The 23269-nt window shown below is 42.7% G+C and overlaps 1 protein-coding gene across 1 annotated transcript in view; it reads right to left on the bottom strand.

Moving 5' to 3' along the window:
- Positions 1-7113: 7113 nt before the first annotated feature.
- The window catches only part of tox3 (TOX high mobility group box family member 3), a 41282-nt gene continuing 25126 nt past the window's right edge, over positions 7114-23269 (bottom strand). The window contains exons 3-7 of the mRNA XM_073463763.1: positions 17612-17863; positions 10361-10624; positions 10042-10272; positions 9778-9858; positions 7114-9557 (exon numbers count right to left, since the gene is read on the bottom strand). Of these exons, the coding sequence (XP_073319864.1) occupies positions 8697-9557; positions 9778-9858; positions 10042-10272; positions 10361-10624; positions 17612-17863 (1689 nt within the window). The 3' untranslated portion in view covers positions 7114-8696. The remainder of the gene's footprint in view (positions 9558-9777; positions 9859-10041; positions 10273-10360; positions 10625-17611; positions 17864-23269) is intronic.

The following is a 23269-nucleotide window of genomic DNA, read 5'->3' as shown; positions in this document are numbered from 1 at the left end:
CCCCTGGCACCCAGCAAGACCCCGGCTCTGCTCTGTTCCTCCCCTTTAGCTGGCCCCTTCTCTCTCTGCAGGCACTGAACAAAGAGAGGACCCAAACAATGGATCACTCTGAGAGCTGAATGGCTTTGCGGGTCAAGCACTAACCCCCCTCCCTCTTTGACAGAAACACAACCCACACTTGTTCTGCTGAAGAGAGGCTGACCCTCCCGGCGAAGAAATAATGAACGCTGCCTGGGCATTAAACTGATAAAACTACTGGGACTGGAATCAGTTTGGCAGACAAATCACCTCTAATGGCGTGAGGCTGGAGCCTGTCTTCTGTCCTGTCTCTCCCCTCTTCATTACAAGCCTACTGTACACTGTCCAGGCATCCACGCAGCCATGCTAAGCTGCTCAGCAGAGTTCATAGCTCAGGACGTGACCTTAAAGAGCAGCTGTCCTCTCTCTCTCTCTCTCTCTCTCTCTCGCTCAGCATTGCTCATTTTTCCATGTTATTTCCCGTTTTAGTTCAAGGTTAGCTCAAATGGTGTCGCCCAACAAGGAGACCGTCATGCGCAGCCAACTGAAAATGTGTTGGGGAGTTATTTGTTAGGCAAATTGACTGATCAACTGCCACAGGAGCCTCTGTTTATAAATAAAAACTCCGCCGATGAAATCTCTCAAAGCATCAAGGTCCAAACCCGGAGATTTGCATCTTTCATAGTCAAATTGGTTAAAAATACGTGTGCAAATCATCTGGAGCTTTTGTTTTACGGGCTCCTTCCTGGAGCTTCGCAGCATCTGAAAATGCAGGTAATGTCACACAGGTTATAAATCACATCACAGGAACAAGAAGATTTGATTTTTTTCTACTCCTTTTCTTGTGATCGTCTGAAGCTTTCTCCTCACAAATTCTGTCACTTAATAGCTGCAGACGCACCATCTGGTACTGTGCGGTTAAGGAATTATTATAATGTTATGAATTATGCCAAAATGCAATTAGATCCAGGTCTGTTCATAGTCAGCTGAAGGTATGATAAGATAAAACTTAATTATCCCCATGGGGACAATGGGTAAGATCATCATCATTCACTGATCCCTCCCCCCTCTTCTTCGTCCTCCACTTTAACTTTGTCTCTTCTCTGACCGCTGTTTTAATAGCCACGTTGTATATATACTGTCCGTTTTTGTATACGGCCGTCGTGACACTTCTGCGCGGCTCAAACGGTGGTTTTTACAGCTCCCCGTCTGCATGGGCAGCTGAGGTCTGGAGGCATGCAAGCTGTTCGGTCTTTCACCTTCGCTCGCTGCCCCTCCCCCAGGTCAGCGGCCATACATTAGATCAAGCGAGGCCTCACAGGGTCGAGGAACCAGTGCCAATCACAGCACAATGCAGCATAAAGCAGGGGTGGGCGGACACTATGAGCCTCTCTGAAGCAATGTCAGATTTATTTCTATCCTCTATTTCAGTTTGTTTCTATTACTGGCTGTTGTTAATTATTATTAATTTTTACTCATACAGAACATATCTGAAATTATTGTTATTATCAGTTTTCCTGGTTGTGAATGATTATTTCAGATTTTTCTGTACAGTTGGATTAAATTTAATTATTTACAAAAAAAATCTACTATTCATAATATGACTGAGGTAGAGAAGAAGTTGATGTCACTGGAGATGTGAAACCAAGCATTGCAGACTTAATAAACTGCTTTCAACAGACCGGAGCATAAAAAAGCAGTAAAGCTGAAATAATTAGTTGACGGATAGATCAGTAAATTGTTAGAAAAATGATCCATCCTCAAACCTTCATGACTGAATAGGTCGACTGCCAAAACGGCATATAACCCTTACCATAAAAAACTTGACCATACCAGCCACAGGCACACTGGACCTTCGTTGTCCGGTCGTAGTTTAGGCAACAAAATAACTCACTAAGACTTTTGGTTTCATACGGCAAAGGAACCACCGGGCCCTCCCTACGCACACATTTTGATATTTGGCGATATTTGGTCTTTGAGCCTATCTATTTTTATTTCGGTATTCATATGCAATTGTGTTAGTTATGTACCTAGCTAACGTTGTTTGTGTTTAAAAATGAACTGATACATATATAACATTGAAATACATGTTCTGGCCCCGTAGTGGCAAAGGGCAAGGCCCAAGAATGTCTATGCCTCGATCCCGCTAACGCTTTTAGCTTAGCAGCTACAGTGAAGATGTCGGCTTTGAGGAGGCTGTAAATAACATCTTTTCAAATCAATTTAAGATCTTGTGGCTCTCTGGGACTACGCCGGACGAGCTGTATTGAGCAAGTTTGTTTGTATTTGTTTTGGGTTTTTTTTTTACATTTTAAAGAGGCGAGCATGTACTTCAGTCGTTGAGGAGAATGCTACCACGCTGTTTTGCTGTGCAGCTCCAGAAATTGTCGACTTTTTCGTTTTGTCGACTATGAAACGTCACCTGACTCTCCATCTACATTGCATAGATCATGACTGAATTTTTACTTTTGGGTGGACTGTTCCTTTAAGTACTTTTCTTGATAATACTTCTGTACTTGGCCTCACTCTGCTTGTAATGCTGGAGTTTTACTTGTAGAGTAGGTACTGAGTATTTCTTCTTCCTCTGTAGGAAACTGAATATTTCTCCGACAAAACAAGCACTTTGAATAAATCTAGTTAATATTGATGGGTATTTTACTATCACGTTCTGATATTTTAACAAACCAAACTATTACTAGAGACGATAATTGGCAGATTACTGTATTAAAGAATTAACAGGTAGTTGCAACCCTAAAAATAATAACCCTCTAAAGCCAACATGTACAGTATAAAGAATAGAGTAGCCGGTTTGTGTCTACACCTGCAGCTGCATGCACTTCATACAGCAGTGGTACAGTGTGAGGAGCCTCTATGGCTCATTTGCCTCTGCTTGTGCACCCTGAGAATTGACTGTGTAAAAAAATCATCCTCAGCTTGAATCTATTATCACCTGATCCTGCACCGTCTCAGCTCTGCCAGGCACCTCAGACCGAACGGCTCACGTTTAACCCTTTCCCCGTCCCTCTGCAGGATGGCATTCCACTTCCTCGACTATTATCATGAGTAAATGTTTTCCTTCGCCCTCTCCAATGAGTAATTTTTGGTGTCTAACTTGTCTCTAACCTTTTCCTACCCCCTTTTGTTTGGCTTTTGTTTGGCAACAGCTGTTATCATGGATTTTTTTTTTCTTTTTTCTTTTTCTTTTTTTTTTTTTTTTTGGTCAGCTGTGATTGCTCCGGGCAAAACAGGAGCAGATGGTGTTTTGCTATGCATGAATGGAGCGTTAGAGGAGTTGGACTGAATAGGCCAAGTTTTGAATGGTGTCTACACAGCACCTGCCTCTTGTAGCAGCAGGGACATCCTAGTGGCATGATCTGTCTTGGCTTCATCGCCGTCGTACGGGATGAAAGAAAGAAACAGAGGGGGAACCTTGTTGGGTACCGTCCATATTTATTGATTTTCCTGCAAGTCGTGGCATAATGTGGTGTACAGTCAGTTTGAGTTAATTGGATGTGACACAGCGTGCATGTGTAATCTATCACTCCAGTCTCCTGGTACACTTTATCAGTTTTGTTGCCATAGAAACATGTTGGCTCTGTAATAGCCTATATTAACAGGCTAAGTAAGTTGCAATAAAAGGCAATTTCAGAGTTGGGATCCTCTGCTGAACACAAAGCCCATAAAATACTGACAAAGTAAATCAGACGGTGGCAGTTTTGGGGGAAAGACAGCGAGAAAGCTGGATTTTTTTACATTCTTAAACCAAACAAGTCCAAATAAAAAGAGACTGCTATCATTTCCATGCAATGCAGGGACATCTGTCAACCTCTGGGGCATGATGATCTGTCACAATAAAGAACGCTCTCTCAAATCACTGACAGCTTGCTGTGCTTTTTTTTTCTTTTTTTTTCGACTAACTGTATAACTCAACAGAGACTAAATGCTCCAGATGCATTTGGTCGGCTTAATACTGACGACGCACAATAACACACTGAGTAAAACCAAAATAATCTGAAACAAACCAGCCTCTCGTACGTTGTTAATGTTATGGTGACAACTGCTTCCAATAAACAGTTTTTCTTTGGGCTTTAGATGTTTATTCTGTGACCTTTATGATGTTGACGGCGGATAATGCTGGTTAGCTCATCTGCTCTCATGCTAGCTTGTGCCCGATTGCACATTACACACTCAAATATATATAAAAAGGGAAAAATTCTTCTATTCAAGCATCTAATGACTGTTTTTGAAACAATAAAGGGCATGTAGTTTAGTCTCATCTTCACTAAAATTGAGCCTGCAGCTGTTTTTCCTTCATTGAGTGTGTTGCGAAATTCAGACGCTGTGTTTTAACACTGAATAACAGCGGGCACAGTCCTCTGATTATGATTATGATTGTCAATCACTTACAGGAAATACTGTTATTTATAGCAACTTAACATCCGCACCACTTCCTCCAGCGTTATTAAACGTCTCCTTCTCGCAGTGGTTGGTTTTCCTGTGTGCATCAGAGTTGTGGTGGTGTGGTGGCTCGCAGGGCTGACAGAGGTCAAAAGAGCTGGCAGATCAGACTAACCATCACAGAATTCAACAAAGGAGTGGGATAAGCCTAATGGCTGAATCACCGCGTCACCAAGGAAACATCATCGCTCAGAGATCCAGGGGTGGAAAATGGTGTGTATGTGTGAGTTTGCATGTAGCGTGTGTGCATGCATGTGGCTGTGAAAGAAAAAGATGGAGAAGGAGAGTGCATGTGTGCTCAGGCTCATATTTTGTGCAGAGCAACACGTTTGTATTTATTGAAGGTATTTTTTCCTAGTGTCTAATTTTTGTGTTTATTAGGATTAATTTGCTAACTCAACTCATCTAATGAATGAGAAGTAGAATTCAGATATTTCAGTGTGATCTGAAAGGTTGTGCAGGGGTATCACAATATTTATACTAGCCCCCCCTGAATATACTATCAACTTTGCTCTGAGGCATCGTCTATAGCGCTCCTTTAGTCTGGCAGGTCAAAAGTTCTCTAAACAAACGCTACCATTGGTCAGGGATGTCAACAGTCCAGCAAGCCAATGGAGCAGCCAGCAGCTCCCCAAACAAAGGTCACTATTCATCTCAGAGGTCAATAGTTCTCTCCACGAAGCTCATCATCGGGAGGTCAAGAATTCCTTGAACGTGGTCAGCCATTTGACTGGAGGCCTAGTTCCTCCTTGTAAACAAGTCTTGGCATTGGACTTGTAAGGTCAACTGTGTCTGCACTCCCCTGGACCAGGTTTTCTCAGAAAAAAAAACCCACGTCTGTTTTGTTTTCTAAAGGCGACAAAGTTTAGTGTCAGAGTGTGCAGCGTGGCCCGGTCCCTTCGTCTGCGACCTGAGTCCTGACTGTGAGATTGGCTGCAGCGTGGGTCTGATGGTCAGATGGTCAGTGTCAGCAGGGCCTTTGTTACGCTGGCATTGTATCTGTGCGATGAACGGGAAAACAACAAAAGGGCCAAATAAATAATTAAAATACAGAATCCCCTCAGCTTCCACATCTGACTCCTTAGTCATCGTCGGCACAGCGCCGAGCAACTGACCTCAGTGGGGAGGAGGAGGACAATTAGGTCACCTCGTGATTGCATTACTCAAATGACATATTAATGTCATAGTGCCCTTCATGCATTTCTCCAGCGTTAGTTAATGATGAGGACAGAGAGATATTGATTGCTTCGTGCTTCTATGACTGTATCATGTTGCAAATTATCTATCTTGCAGATGCAACAAAGAAAATATTATTCACCTGTTCAAATTAAACCAATCCCTATCACAGGAGGAGCAGTGTATTATGTATTACAGTGTGTAATTGTAAATTATGTGTGTGAGTATAGCAGTGTTTTGAAAATATCTGTAACCTTTTTATTGCAGAGTCCCATAACTCCAACCCTGGCTGTGAGATATTTGTACACACAGTGACCGCAGTACTGAGGGGTTATGGAATAACAAGGAGCTCCATGCATTATTAATGGGCTCTGCTGTGAATCTGTTCAGAATAATAACGGCGATTTCCCAGAGCCTCATTACTGTGTGTTTTTAAAGCATGTGTTTGGTATCCATGGACACCCGCTCTCACATTCTCCTCTTCTCCCCCTGTGTTGAGATTCAGGTCATGCACGGCACTTGCTGTTTTTAATTTTCATTTCATCATAAGCACTTTAAGACTGTTGCCAGCGCTTATTTGCAGTTTTTGCTGCAGACCTCTTCACTCGGGCTTCTGACAGGACAGATGCTCGCAATTAATCACGGCAGAGAAATGGGCATCGTTTCCATTCCGAGCTGAAGAGTCGATCACCGCGGCAGCAGCAGCAGCAGCAGAGGCAGCGACGGCAGGGCCTCGGCCCAAATTACAAACGCTTTAGCTACAACTAACTAATTGAAAACAAACCAAAATGTAAAAATTCTATCAAGCTGCTATCACAGACGCACAGGAGCAGATTCTCTCTCCCCCTAATTTGTAACAAACAGTAACTCGTGTTTAAAACGTCTCAGCTGCCTTTGGTATAAAAAAAAAAGGCCTTTCTCTGGGCCAGTGGATTCACTGGCTATTGTGAAGATATGATAATTATTGTTTGCCTGCCTTCCCTCCCCCGCTCACCATATTATTCAAGGGAGCTCAGCAAACCCCTGGGGATGTCTTGGAAATGAAGCGATTTTGAAGGGAGTAAGAAAGAGGCAGAATCCAATGCACTGGTGTGTGAGAAGGGGACTGTTATTGAGACAAGTACCAGTTACATGCTGACCTTGTCCAGTATCAACACTGTTTTTTTTTTTTTACACACAGTTACAACGGACTTCCATTCAAATCACTGAGAAACAGCACACACTATAATAACGCCAACATGAATGCTCAAAGACCCCTGTGATGTATTTTTTTTCTTCTCTTATAGAATTACTCCATAGAAAACATACAAATTTATTCTTCAATCTCTCATAAAGAACTGAGCGCTATGAATATTTATCAGTGTATCTAGTTTCAGTAGCTAACAAAGAGACGTGGAGAAATAACCTTCATAGAAATTATGGCTGATATAAATTTGAAATAATGCGATTCCTTCAAATAAATATTTGTGATTGATAGTTTAATTTTGAACAGAGACACAAAGAAATATATAATACTTCATACAAAATTATGGCTACTATCATATTAGTGATGGAATGTCTCTGGATTCGTCTTCATGGCCGAGCAAAAAAACTCAAACATTAAATTACTTTTCCTATCGTGAGCTGCAAAACAAACTTTCCAAGAAAGTCCATGTCGACAGTTTTTTTTTCAAAAGCAGTTGATTTGTAAGCAAAATACAAATAAAATTAAATCGCTGCTATTGTAACTCATAAAAAAGTATAAAAGAGCAGAAATGCACTATGTGATATAGCAATCCACAGGTCGTTTAACAATGTTTTAATTAAAGCCTCACATATTAAAACTTTACAACAGGTGATATGAAAAATGTACAACATTTTCTTTTTTTTTCTCCGCAGGGACTTCTGTACAGCTGGCAAAAATACCTCCGATGCCTTTTTCACTTGGCTTTGGCAGTGCAACAAACTGGCTCTGCTTGTTTTGCTTTTTAAAACAATGACGGTATCAAGGAGCAGAGTAAAAATACATCAATCCCCAAACCATCTGCCTTGATCCGGAAATTTGTATTTACCATAAAATATCCCCTTTGTTACACAAAATAAAAACATAATTTAATTGTTAAACATCTGAAGTAAGAACAAATAGATTAAAGAAGAAGTTTTTTGGGGTGGGGGGGTGCCAGTTTTCAACACACTTTTGGGCAAATCATCTGGAGGGTCGATTACTGAATAAAGGAGGCCTCGTCTCTCCCCACTCTACAAAACATGTACAGCAGATTACAGCTACAGTTTGAGGATGTGATGACATAAATGATTTATGGCAGTCTCTGTCTCAGTCTGTTCAGTCGTTCATCCAGAGATCTTTTATGTTCAGTTCCCCGTATTCCTCGTGACATTGTCTGCGTTTGTGACATGGCTGTAACGTGTTCAAATATCACTGGGCCTCTCCGACGTGATGATTTGATCAGCCATTTCCTTCCATGCCATTGTTGAACAGTTACATCTGTGAGAATGATGGGTGAAAGAGAAAGGTTGGAGTAAAGAAAGTCTCGCTATATACTGGCCAGTGTGGGAACAAAGACTGATGTGTGGGTTTACTGGTTTCCAGCAAGGATCCTGTGAGTCATTCAGTCCAGGCGAGAGCTGATAGAAATCCTTTCCTTGAAACGCATTCAAAATGTCCTTCTGCTGCGCTGAACTGACAACTCAGGTCTCATAAATAAAGCTTTATTGTTAAATAAAACAGTGAAAGACACACGTCTTTCAACATATTGTGTGCCCAGTCAGTTTTAATTGACAACTGAAAGACCTCACAAACAAACAAATAAACAATCACTGGGTGTTCACCCTAACAGGCTTCCGTTGTAGCTACGCCACTGACAGAAATAACCCAGTTAACACGTTAACCCCCCTGTACACGCGTGTGCATATCCGTCTATAACAATGGACAAGTTCTTTGTATAACATTCTAATTCTTACACACTTCTTAAGTGCAACTTAGAAAAGCAACGTGGAATGATGCTTTTATTCTATTCCTGTTCTTTGAGATAGGATTTCCATTTGGCTCAGTAAATGCTGACCTGGGACAGGACCTGGGCATGGGCCTGGATTTGGGAGGGGTGTGGTTGCTGCTGTGGGGCCGACTGGGGGCTGCCGAGGGACGCGGAGCCTCCCACTGAATGGGGTGTACCAGGAGAGTGCTGGGGTGGAGAACACTGGGACTGGTGCTGCTGCTGCTGTTGTTGTTGCTGCTGCTGCTGCTGCTGGAGATGTTGAATCTGCTGCTGATGCAGCTGATGCTGCATCTGCATGTGCTGCAGCTGCATCTGCTGTTGCTGTTGTTGTTGTTGTTGTTGTTGCTGCTGCTGATGCTGCTGCTGCTGCTGTTGATGCTGCTGCTGCTGCTGCTGCTGCATGTGGTGCTGCTGCAGCTGTTGCTGGAGGTGGTGTTGGAAATGCTGATGCTGCATCTGCTGCTGGATTTGCTGGTGATGCATCTGCTGCTGCTGCATCTGATGGTGCTGGAGGTGCTGCTGCATCTGCTGCTGCTGCTGGAGCTGCTGCATGGCATGCTGCTGCACCGGTTGCATGGGTGGGCTCATCTGAGACACCGCTGTGGACTGGGCACCTGCCACCATGCCCCCTCCGGCACCCATCTGGCCGAGCATCTGCGGGGGCATCCCGGAGGACATGTTCTGGTGGGAGACCGTAACCGAGGTCACGATCTGATTGCCTCCTAGTCTCATCTGCAGAGGTTTTGGGGCAATGGCCCGTGGTAGGGCTTGTTGGAGGGCCTGGGCAGCTGCTGACATGGAGGGGTGCTGGTTGAGGGGTGAAGGCAGCACCAGGCCTGGGGACAGACTGGTGGAGGCCAGGGTCTGCTGTACTGAGCGGATAGTCTGGGCCTCAGCTGATTCTGCTGCAGCCTGGAAGGAGAAAAACACCAAAACTTAGGTTTTTACCTCTGACTATAAGTTTCCTCTTTAGTTTCTATACCTCAAATTGCTTCAGTTATTTCTGTCATTACAAAAGAGCTTTCTGCAGATTCACAGTTCACAATGGCATACAAGAATAAATTAGAAATTCAATTCACTTTTCAGTCAAATTCACACATTTGTCAGGTGAAAAGAAGAAACAGTTTCTCACCTTGGAAACCAGGCTGGCACGGTATGCAGCGAGGGCTTTTAAATATTCTTTCTTTGCAGCTTCTGTTTTGCTTTTGTAAACCTGTGATGACACAAAGGTATGTGTGATTAGACAAATAAAGCTTCTCTTTAATTAGGGATAATTCCTCACCAAAGGCAATATGGAGTGCATTACACAGTTCACATACTATATATACATTCGCTTCCTGCCTAAATCTGGATCTCTGACTAGTTAACTTTCTGTAATGATCAAACTTTGTAGTACCTGCTTCTGCTCCTCTCCCAGGCCGTCCCACATGGAGGCCACTATCTTGGACACCTCTCCGAAGGTGGCGTTGGGATTCTGACCCTTAATAGCAGCCTGGGTGTCTCTGAAGAACAGGGCGTACGCTGACACTGGCTTCTGCGGCTCATTGGGATCCTTCTTCTTCTTCTTCTTTGGAGTCTTGGGCTTCTTTGTGGGATCTATGGGGGCGGGTCGCTTCTCACCAATGACCTGCAACCATTGAGATAAGGAAATTTACAAAAATGTCTTCTACATCTGCAGGTTATTTATTAACTGAATGACTTCTAACTTTGCTCACCCTGTTGCCTTCTTCCTGGTCGTCTTCGTTGATGGAGCTGGAGGGAGACGGCGTGGCCGACTTGCTGGCAGGCGGTGACGGGGAAGTGTGGGTGATGTTGGGCCCTGCCATGTTTAGGCTCAACTGTGCGTTGAGTTGGGATTGGTTGATGGTGGTCAGCTGATTCCTTGATAACATCCCGTTGGGGCTGTTCATGCTGATGATGGACTTCATCACCATGGCTGGGTTGGGTGGGTACTGGCGCAGATGGCCTGGTCCAACATTCTGTAAATCGGCAATCGATACAAAAGCTTGTTAAGAAAATAATAATCAAACATAATATTCCGTTGATCCCTTTCCTTCTGCTGTCACGCTTCGCTTAAGGAAGCGGTGGGCGATCTGAAGATTTTGATCATGACCGTTCTTGAAGTAGAAAACACGGTATTTAATGTCCTCTTACTGCTGTTTCCAAACTTAACAGACCTTCATTGACCAGCAGACCCGTGCTTCGTAAACACTCCAATAGAGCGATGTAGCCAACTAGATGGTTATGCTGATTGGATGAATTACTTCGCATGGCTCTTCCTTGGGCTACTTATTATTCAACGTGGGTTATAGCTAGCACTCATACATCTTGCGGACATTGGCACGAGTTACGTTGGAAAGACTGGGAAGACGTTGGTGAGACTTCGACCAAATGCTGACAACGGCCTGACGAATAGACGTTACGTTGGAAAGAGTGTTTGCTAAGTGGGAAGACGTAGGTGAGATGTCAGCATTTGGTCCATGTCCAATCAGTAAATGCTCCCTTAATCACACCTTTCCAAAAGTAACTTGAACTAGTCAGGCCTATGTTTGCAAGACATATCAGGATATCTTTAGTGCAATATTTGTTTTAATGGTGCAAATAGAGGAATTCTACAGTATACAGGGCATCTAAAAACTGAGAAAGAAGACCGCAGTTTAGATGGTGGACCATGATTGCGACTGAATAAATCATGACATTATTCTTTGCGAGATCGTCCACCCCTACCTTGAGGTGCTGCCTGCATAGACTTGCACCTCATTCCTCCATCTCAAAGACATCTCTGTACTCACTAAGACACCCTACTGCCCAGTGTACAAAGCTCAAGAGGCTGTATCTTTTTACCAAAGAGGAAATCGGGTCATTGGATTCTGTGGATTGTTATGTGGCAGATCACATGTCACAATGTCCTGGATCTTAAATGTCTCTATTACAGGCCATGATAAATTATCTTGACACCCGAGGAGCCAAATTTATAAGCCCGTAATAGATGGCCACACAGCTCGGTTGATTCATTTCAGAACTCTATTGTATGGAAATCTGTGACACAGCTTTTGACTGCCCGGTCCCTGGAGGGGAACAGTGGACTCACTTCCCTGCACTGTGGTACATAACTTCAAATGCCACAATAAAAAGACTGAGTAGCAGTTTGCATGCATGCAGCTACATGTCAGTTTAGTTTGAGGCGGCCACAAGCCTATATGCTTTGGTGTAACATTACTTTAAGGTTATTACTCTGTGAAAGAGGCACCTTTCATAGATCATGTTTGACTGCCAAATAGTGGGAAAAAAACTTCTATATAATCAACTCCATAAATCAACTGGCTGAAGGAATGAAGCTTAAGAGCTTTGGACAGGTCCCCTCCCTCCCTACTATCGAGGGGTATAATGTAATAACATTTTTTCAAAATCTCTTTCGCTTTTTGCCTGGTTAAAACATTTGGTTCTTGAAAAGAGTCTCAGAGAAGGGTGCAGGTAACATGTTTGCATTGATTGTGGTGAGGATGAAATTACAAGGACTGCCAGCTCCCCAGAGGGAAGACTGATCAGAGAGCCAGCAGAGCTGACATGGAACAGAGGAGGGGGGACGTGAGCACAACAGAAAAGGTGATTTGTTCTCCCTGGGTACATCCATCTGGTATTCAGCAGCACAAACCCAATCTCTCCCAACATCAACACATCATAAACCCACACACCTGGCTTTATTGAAAGAACCTTATGAATGCCCGTCTTCAAAAACAATATTGTAACACCATTTCAAACAGAAACATATTGGATCTACAATCCATTTCTTTCTCATATGCCACGTCTACTGCTTATCATAAATACAATCTGAGGAGTGAGAGTGGATTTATATTTACATGTGCGAGGACGATTCTGCAAAAAAGGTGTGTGGGGGGGGGAGAAATTGAAGACATATTGATGCGATTCTTTAAATATGGGAGCTTTTCACTTTTTTTTTTGTGCAAATAAAAGCTGCAATAAACAAGCCAGTGACCAAACTGACTGTGATTTACATATCTGCAGCCCGCCATGTTCCGAGTGCTATTGTCATCTTCATTACTGAGAACACGACGGCTCGCAGTTTGCACTCTGCTCGCTGCGAACATCAAAGACGCGCACACTGAGCTCATTAGTCGTGGCCATCTGTATAATAACACTTTCGCTCAATCCCAATGATGCAGTTTTGACTTAGAGCAACGGCCCATTCTGCCATTTGTTTGGAATATGGTGATTTCTTTGTAAATAGCCTTTGGATGTTGTGCATTTAAAAAAAAAAAAATGCACTGATGACCACAGTTAAACACTTGGTTGTATCACATTCAACAGCCTGCTAAATGTCTTATTTTATGACATATTACAGCAATAACTGGAGCAGAAGCAAATTTGTTTTTTACTCTCTGTGTAACAAAAGAGTCGATGGCGGTTACGTCAGTGAAACGCCGTCATTAGCACGTCTGATTTGAATGAAAAGATAACGGCTAATAACACACTAGTGAAAGAAATCATCTTAACAGTTGCCTTGATTGTGAATATGAATCCGGTGCGAGGATGTTTATTTATGTTCCTCTGCCTTTCGCATTTGCATTTTGATTGCAGCATTGTCAGCAGTCACAGCAGAGATCTAACTAGATATTTTGATAGTCATCGTAAATCTGCAAATAAGTCCTTATCTTGAGTGCACAGTGGCCAGATGTGCCCTCCTCAGGTCTGCGCGTCTAGGTCTGTGTTTGTGTGTCAGACGAGAAGCTGAAATCTACGCCACAATCAATAAAGGGTTTTTTTTTATTTAATGGAAATTCATTTTTTATTATTCCCCATTGTGTTGCTTTTAATGTGAAAGCTGAAAGGTGGCAACAACATCATTCTCTCAACAGTATGCTGCAAACAGGAAAAAAAAAGCTTGTTTTTACATTAACGTTGGCCTCATCTACACTTAACACAGCAAACACTCCACACAGAGCCACGCGACGCATTCTGAAAAACCAGCAGATGAGGAAAAAAAAATACAAACCCACTATTGCCAATGTTGTGAAACCCTTTCCACAATAAACGCTGGGGCCAATAAACACAGCAGCTGGACTCTAAATGCAACATTATGCATTCACTATGTGATAAAAATCTCAACACTGATGTCAATGAAAGCAGGATCCAGTCTGTTCTAAGAGATATTGGAAATCAGAATTTGGGCAGAATGTATGAACAGTGGCACCATGTACTGAGCTGTAACAGGCTGAAAAGAATGTTAACAAGTTCAATTTCCATTCAATCAATGCCAGAGCTCTTGGAAATGTTCCATGGCAGGAGAGGGGTAAAATCATCTATATGGTAATTATAAGGATGAATCCCCCAGTAACTTTCGCCAGCATGAAAGGTCAGTCCTATTAAAGATAGTTTATCAGTGCTCTGCACATATTCCTTTACTCGCCTTCTAAACGGGCACATCATTTTATTTTTTTTTCCTCCATTTTCAGCAACCTGCTGAAGTCTGTGCTTAAGCCAAATGAGAAAAATGGAATTTTGAATGCCGGTAAAGGCTATAATAGCATGAAGATAAATTGTTTTTCTTTCCTCTGCCCTGTCTCAGTCAAACACACTTCTCTGTCATTCTCTCTCTGTGGTGTGCAAACTCAGTCCATCTATCTCCCCAACCTCTAACCCACACTTAAAAACAAATCTCTCCCCCGTTCTCCCCCCCGCCCCGCTCGGACCGAGAGGCCAGTGGGTTCCCCTCCCCTCGGTCCCGCACAAGCCACTGACCCATACCCCCTTTCCACCATTTCTCCTGATGCATTATGGGTATTTAAAACTTGTCCAACATGACATCATTTCATTTTGAGAGCTGCCTGAGAAAAGTAAATTACAGAATCAATCATGCAGAAGGTCAAGCTGAGACTTCATTACAAGTATTGCATGCCTGCATGAATATCTTTCATTTCTGACTGACCCAATATGTCACAATAGCTGTCTGTCGAGGGAGAGGAGAAAAAAAGAAACAGAGCGAAAGAAAAAAAAAAAAAATCCACTCTCTTAAATTGATGTACAACTCATGTCAGTGCTTCTTGGCTTGGAAGGGAGATAAGAGGGAAGTGTAGAAAAACATGCTTTCTGCAACAGTGCGCACATTTTCCATTTAATTCAGGATATAGTGGTTTTTGACCAGTCAAAACTGAGGGTATTATACTCTGTGGCAATCTACACAACATCAAGGCATATCAATTCATGTGAACAACAAACTACAAATAGCTTTCTCAGCCCTCGCTTTCATCTTGCATGATGCATGTGCTTCAAACACACTGTTTGGTATTAGATATTAGCACGCCTTTGCTGCTGTAAAGCTGATGGTATGTGAAACAAGCTAGATGGTAATGAAAAATATATAATGCATCGCCACGTAGTGGTAAATGTGATAGGACAGCAGGGCTCATATCTCCTAAATATTGATTTTAACATCTAATCCAACTAGTTGACTCCTGTAGGTTTCCAATCCAATCACAGAGGACATTTCAGTGCATGCTTACATGTGTCAAGAAAAAAAGCTAAAATGTGGTGAAGGCACCAGGTGTTTTTTGAAATAGAACCCAGAGACCCTTGCTGTGCAGCGGGGAGAAAATCGAGAAGAAATTGTGAATAAAGCAATACTGGCAGCTCTAACTCCAGTACTATTTGGCACTATTGAGATTCAATCACAAATCAGGAGGACACATGCTGGGAGACAAAAATGAGAGTCAGAAGCTTGTTAGGAGAGCAGATTAAATAAATAATGACTTCAGATTCAGGGCTTGCCAGGCACATTGCAGCTGAGAAAAAAATGTATTTTCTCTTTGTAGAAGCCTGGCGTCTGTGGCCAATTTGCGAGACATACGCTGAACATTATGGGGAGAGGAATTAGCAGAACACTTGGCAATGTGATGACATGGAAGAAGCTTTTTTGAAAATAGCCCAGGTATATATTCACTGGCTGGCTTTCTCAGTAAGTTGTGATAAGAGACATGCTTTCACACGCACTAAATATTCTCCACCAGTCAGCTCATATACAGAAAAGAAAACCAAGATGAGTGTTTGGGAAATATGAGCACGGAGGCTTGATGAAAAATGTAATTGCAGAAGTGCACGGTTTATTTGTTTGCCCCTGCAGCCATAACAAATAACACAGAATGTAATCATGTATATAAGGTTGTCATTCCTTTATCAGTGCGCTGACAAAATGACAAAACACCTCTCTTAGGGCCTTCGTAAATCATTGTCTCTATATAGAAACACTGCGAACAGCGCCGTTACTTATCTCATTTATAAGTTGCGTTCATCTAAAAACCGCAGATGAATAGAGTTTCTATAAGCACAAGACTTTTGGGGATCAATCCCATTTACAGGAAAAATGAAGGGCCACCACGAGCCCTTCCTGCCGTACAATGTGCGATGACTGATAAGGAGTGAGTAGTGTGCGCCACGACAATGCCACGAGGCGAAGGAGCAGAAACCCACATTCTCCCCTCAGTTTTTTAATAGAGTCTCGGCACAATCAGAGACATGAGCCATGCAAATGGTGTTAAAGAGGAATAATGTTTGAGAATCAAATCTAATCCTCCAGCAAGTCGTGAGAACAGTCAGGAATGTAATTGTGTCAAGGTTCCGTTTCTTCCAGATGTAGAAAGCTTAACTGACCATGAAATGAAAATTCTTTAGGCAAAAGCCTTCTGGGGGCTCACTTACTGTATGCGGGCGGAGATATTTTAAAAGCCGCAATTATTTTACATGCCAGAAGCATGGAAGCAGGAAAAAAGAGCTGTAAAATTTTATGGCCCCCTCCTCGTATGGAATGTAAATAAATATCGATAATATCAGTGATAGGCTGGGGGTCTAAAACACATTTCATGTATTCACTCAGTTATAATGACCTCTTCTTAATGCAATGTGATCTGTGGTACACAAAGCAAAACTCAACATCATCATCATCATCGTCTCTCCGCTCATGCCTTTGTCCTTTCGTTTCTTCTCTCCTAAATGAATCTTCCATTTTTTTCTAATAGGTCTGTAAGACAACTAGTCAGCCGGTGACATTTCCATTTTTCCTCCTCAATGCTTCTATGATTGTGGCATTTGAAAATGCCTTTCCACCCCAAGACAACAATCTAACAATCTATAGCACATAACAGCATCAACATAAAGAGACTGATTACTTCGTGTGCCGGTTTTTCGTGTTTGACCGTTTGTACCAGAGGGAAAGAAAAGGACTGAGCTAAAAATACAATCCATCCAGTCCAGCTTCCTTTAAGGGTAACGCTCTGTAACACAAAGACAAAGCTGATCCTAAACTTCCAAACAAAGCGTGTGTCTTTTTCCTGAAGACCTCGTGTGACATTGGACAGAAGCATGCCTCAGCATTTACAGCACACACACAAAAAAAGGGGCTTCTGGAGGCAACATGAATTAAATATGAGCATGTGAAACTGTGGCACTTTTGGGTCCCATTTTCACTGTCCTTCTGGGGCTGAATACACTTTGTACTCTAACACCTGTGATCTATTCACATCTGCTCACCTTACAGAGGGGAGATCATCCACACTCTGTGTGATTTAGAAAAAAAAAATCCTCACAGTAAGTAACATAATATCATGACATTTACTCAATGTGATCATATACCTCCTGTGTTGTAAACAAGGCCAGATGCTGAGCCAGATGCACTGACAACAGGAGGCGTACAAAAACGGTGAAGGTGACATTACGGTTCAGTAAAAGGGGCTCATTTAAGGACTGTATGCTTCTGATATTAGAGTCTCCGGTAGTATATATTTATGATTCTGTCCTTTGGTTTGGATGCACCATCATAAACCACATCTGGAGCTGCAGCTAGCAGTAGGACACATACTGGAGTAGTGCTACTGTAGGATTACTGTGTGTTGACAAATGGATAGATTTCTTTGATTCTTGATTTACTAGCGGTGTACATGCATAGCAGTGCTCACCACAGGTTGGCCGTTGTTGACAGACATCCCTTCCTGGTCCATCATGTTGCGTGAGATGGTAATAGAGGGCAGATCCAGGCTCTGAGGGGGGAACTGAGGGATTAAGGGACCCCTGTGTGGGACTGGAGGCTCTGGCATCACTGGGTAAGGTGAGTCCACTTCTGACAGACCCAGACCGGACTCCGTCTCAGGTGGAGGTGTAATGGGAGGAATCTCGAACTCCTCGTCTCCCAAGCTGGGCGTATGAAAAGTCTGCGAAAGGAGGGAAAAAAGGAAGAAGTCATGAAATCCGGCAACACAAAACAGTCAGCAAGCGTTCGCTGAGGTAAGCCTTATCTCACATGCCGGAAGGAAACCTTCAGGGATTAAATCAGACAACTTTGTTTAAGAGAGGGAGTGTTTTAGTAGAGTGGTAATACACTTGTCTGTAAGTGCACTAAGATGTAACATTTCCTAAACCTATTAAAGTCCACTTTGAGGAAAAAAGAAGGGAAAAGGCGAGCGGCGGAAGAAGACGTCAAAAGCAAAAATATCAAGCAGCAATCACGGGAGAGAGAGAGGATACATGATAAAAGCCCTTAATCTTGAGGATGGAAGATGTTGGGTTGAAGTGCAGTGAAAATACACGTCACAGGGAGATGGGTTTAAAGAACATTTTCAAAGATTATTACGCTTGGCCAGAAGTGTTTCTTTTTGTTCCCCTTGCCTGCACCCTTAAATCTGCTCATCAAACAGCCTAATCCTTCTGCCTTTCGAATTAAAGCTTTTGGTCACACTTAATTTGCTTATGCGCCTTCTTGGAGATGGGACTGTTCACCTACTTGGGTCTTGTTTTCATCTGCACATTGCATTAAGCTACACTCTGGAAAGCCAATATATTCATATTCTCACAATGACCACACCGCGGGTCCGCATACGTGCAAGGCTGAACACAGGGCCGAAAACAGCGTGCTATCCGAGGCGCTGGGCTTGGCTGCTGCTGCTGCTAAGTTACTGAAAAACCTCTTCAAAGCGCGGGTCTCCTGCTAAAAGTGACACGATTTTAACTGCTAGCACTTGGCATACTGCTTGAAAGCATAGCGGCATGACGCTGCAAATCAGGTTAAACTCTCTGCATTATTGGGTGTGTTGAACAGCATGTGAAATGAAACAAAAAAAAAAGGAGTCAGCTTTCTTCAAAAAGCTACACGGAAACACAAAATGTAAGCGCTTCAGCTTGATCTCAGACACTACTCACTTGGCCTTGGGTCACTTTTAAAGTTTGAAACCTGGCTCTAGTGACCTCATCAACTAGTTGAGACTTCATACAATCCTGACAACCTGAAAATAATTGGCTTGGAGGCCAAAAACGAGAGTAAAAAAAGGCATTTATAGCAATTCGAACAGGCACCGATGAGTCTCCTGCAGGCTGATTTTCACCTTTTCACACAGCTGTGTTTCATTTTCAATGGGATCGTGAGTCCTGGAGATGATCATGCCACACTTTTTCAGATAAACCCGTCTCCTTTGAAAGGGGAGCTGGTTTTTATCACCCTCTCTTAAGAAACATGACAACATTACAGCTTTAGTTTTATGTGAAGTATCGTCTCATGGCTCGTCCTGAGGAATCAAACTCCCGCCCCGACAGAGGGTGAAGTTCTGCTCACCTCAAACAGTGTTTTAGGTCACTTTTCAAAACTCTCTGAAACTCTTTGGTTTCTGTGTGTCCGTGTTGACACGTAGAACAAAGGAACAAGGGAACAATGATGTTATCACCCCAACTTGTGCATGCCCGTTCTTGCTTTGCATAATGACCACGAGCACCTGAAACAACAACAACTGCCAACTTCCACGTAATTTCAGTTCGGTGAACACTGCAAGGCTGTGTGCCAGAAAGGTAGGGCTGGGTATCAAACTTTATGGCACCGACCGAATCGCCTCCTTACTGGAGTTGATGCAGAGTATCGAAAAATGTCTCGTCGTTCGATACCTAATTTCAATACCTAAGAAGCTGATCTCGTCAGCGTCAGTGAGCCAATGATGATTGGCTGTCTCGCGGCATGCAGAGAAAAAGACTAGGTTGAAAATAATATTGTACAGGAACTGGTATGAAGTCAAGGTAGCGGTACCGGCATCAAAAACGATACCCAACTATACAGAAAGGTGTTAAATTACTACGAAAAAAATATTAATTAGCTTGTTTTTGTATTCCAAAGTACACATAAGTTGTTTTTTTTCAATGAAGGTATGAAAATATCCATTCAGGAATATACCTTATAGGGTTAGAGTTGCACGGCTGCCAGCAGAGCTAACTATCGTCAACAACAAAGCTTAACCAGGCATGTCTTCCCTGTCTTTGTCTTTATGTCTCCGGTAGAGGATAGAATAACAGAAGGGAGACAACGGAGAGAATATGCCAACACAGCTCCTTGATTAGGGAGTATTAATGTTCCCCGTGCTTGCTTTAGCACACAGACACTTGAAACTAATTCATTGCCTACTCAGGGCAGCTGTCTTGACAAGCACTGATGAATTCCAGTGGCAGAGGAAGCTAATAGAGTTTTCATCTCCCCCTTTTCTTTCTCTCTTCCTGCTCCCTACCAATGTTTCACTTTTCAGTGCTTGTTTCACAGCTAGAGAATCAGTTCTCCTTTCACAAGGAGCTAAGGTCATATTCATCACAGGCCTGGCCTCTGGCTCGCAGAGTGCCGAATAAATCACCAGCACCTTCAGTAGGAACCATTTACTCGGAGTCCTCTGCTGTCATATCATGCTTCAGTCCACTCAAAAAAAAAATGCTGGAACTAAGTTCACAATAAAGGCCTGTTCGGCAGCATGTGACATTCATGAAAAAATACAAAACAAAACCGTTGTGAGTCACGGACAGAAAGTTCCAGTAGCATATGGAAAGGATCGAGGATTGTTCTTCATTCATCTTTTTTCTCCCGCGGAGCAGGGTCAACCTCCACGCCAGCCTTGAGATCTATGGTCTCATCTGTATCATATCATGTGCTGTCTGAAAACAGTGGCACACTATCATAATCTCTCTGAAAGAAAAAAAGTATCAGTGTTGTCATGGTCTCGCCTCGTCCGGTACAGTCAGATACACTGCAGGCTGGCCACATTTATCCACATAAGCCCTTACAGGAATGCTTTTGAGGAAGGAAACATATCACTTGCATTCTTCTGCTCTTGCTCTACTATGGACACTATTTGCTGATGTAAGAAGGTTTCCTGTGGTGTTACACTCTGCAAGGTAAACCAGGGCAGAACTATATAGGCCACTGGATCCTATAGGCTGGCGCATTGTGGCCTGGATTACAGAGCCAACCTAGAGATTTGAGATGTCAAAGAAGAGGGCTGGCTGAGGTGAGCTCCACTTTTGTAGGAGTACAGCACAAGCATGACTTTGACCTTTAAGCAAAACACAGACATGTACTTGGACGAGAGGAATGCCAGTGTTTAGTGTCTGATAAACAGAGTGGAAGTAGAGGATAGAAAGAGAAAGAAAATGACTGTGGGGGAGGGATGACAGGACAAGATCAGTATCAAAGATTGTGCTTGTGTGCCATTGCCTCCCTTTGTTAATGATGATACGAATTAACATCTGCACCACGGGCACTGATAATGGAGACATGGCGTTTGTGTCTCATTTGGGGGGTATGGAAGATGTCAGCTGTCGGCCAAGAAAAAGGCCTTCTCCCCGGGGAAGGAGGTGCCAGATTTTACTGGAACCCACAGAGTGTTACAGTGTTGCACACTGTCTAGTGTCATTTCACATAAAGCCAGTCTAATTCTGCACCAAGAGCAGCTTAGGGGGCTCTGATCGGAGATTAAGAGATGCACAATCCACTTTCTTTGCATCACCAGCCTGATTATCCATTTAAATTGTTCTGAACGGCTCAGCAGAGCCAAGTGCCAAGCCAGATGCTGGCTTGGGATGTGCAGGCATGTACATGTTAAAGGGCGGGCAACAGAGAGGGGGGGGGGAGCAAAGTGTGTGTGTGTGTCTGTGTGTGTCTTTCCATTGGCAGCCACAGGGTCCAGTGGTATGAGGGCAGAGCCAGGGCTTGTAACAGAGAGGCCTGATGTACCCGGCATGAGCATCCTGAGCCGATGCGTGGGAAATCTCCATGTCTTAGTGCCTATTAGAGGTGATAAACCTGGACCAAACTACGCCGTACTGCCAATTTTTCTTAATCATATTCAGCCTGAGAACAATGGCTGAGGTTCATCCACTATGTAGACATACAAAATGATCACTTATTCATTTATAATAACCCAAATTACTTGATTATGCACCACAGTACAGTGAGCACAGCAATGCTTCAAGTTAAATGCTAATGTCAGCATGCTAACCTGCTCACAACAACAATGCTAACTTCTGATGTTTAGCAGGTATAATATTTATTATCGTCACCATCTTAGTTAGCTTGTTAGCATGCTAACATGTTAATGTTATAAACATAAAGTAACACTAATGATTATGGGAATTATGTTAGCCTCGCAGGTATTTAGTCATACACTAAAGTATTGAATAAGTTAAAATGTCGACATTTGTGAACATCTGTACAATCCTTTCAATAACTTAAGAGACATTTCCTCTGAAATCACAAATGAGATGAGGGAATCACTGAAGTCAGATCATCTGGGAACATGAATATTTGTACAAAATGTTGTGCCAATCCATCCAGCAGATATATTGACATATTTCAAGGGAAGGGAGAAGTGAAAACTTTCATATTACACTAATATATGCACCAAATTTCATGGCCAATTTCATTGTCAAGACACATAACTCAAAACCAAAAAAGTCACCCTCATTGTGGCGCTAGAGCAAAAGTCAGGCGATAACCAAAGTCCTCAGGCTTCATGTTTTGGGGACCAAGAATATCTATACAAAGAATTCATCCAATAGTTGAGATGTGTCAGTCTGGAACAAAGCTAAGGGCCACTCAACCATTGCACATTGTTTTGACCCTTAAAAAAAAAAAATATATATGTTTTACAACAAAGTGCATCAGTGAATTTTTCTCTTTCTTTCCTGGTGTTTCATCCCTGTGCTGTTCTGTGTTCTTTAAACATCAGGACAAAGAGCAAGAAAAAGCTTTTCAGGCAATATTCCCAGTCCTTCAATAAACGTAGTAATGCAATTCACAGATGCAATAACCAAGACTTGTTAAAGGCAGCAGCATGCAATTACTGCATATAATAGGCCTCAGAATCAATAGAGGCAGGATTGAGGATCCAGTTTCAAATATCTAGACAGGCAGAGTGCAGCTACTCAAATGACAACATCAACCATGGCACCCCTAATCAACATTATTTCAAATTTGGATCATTTGTAGTCCATTTCTACATATTTATAGTTCATTACACGTCCCTAATTTAATTGGGAAAGTAAAGCGATACATCTGAGTGGAACACAATCTCAGTGTACAGTATCCTTTTCCCTGAGGGAAGCAGTCAAGCTTTCCCTGCTAGGATGTACGCTTTACCAGGCACACCAAGGTCATCTTATCTCATCCTCTAAGTGCATAAGGTAAATGATACATTGGCCATCTAAACAGCAAACACAGGTCTGCTGTTCTAATGCAGAAGCAATCTGCCTCGTGAACAGTACGTACTGTGTGCCATTTTTTTAATAAACAGTATGTCTTGTGCAGACAGATAGTAGCT

The sequence above is a fragment of the Pagrus major genome, chromosome 4, assembly GCF_040436345.1.
Source record: "Pagrus major chromosome 4, Pma_NU_1.0".
Lineage (NCBI taxonomy): Eukaryota > Metazoa > Chordata > Actinopteri > Spariformes > Sparidae > Pagrus > Pagrus major.
The sequence above is the reverse complement of the archived record's forward strand: the minus strand, read 5'-3'. Positions and strand labels throughout refer to the sequence as shown.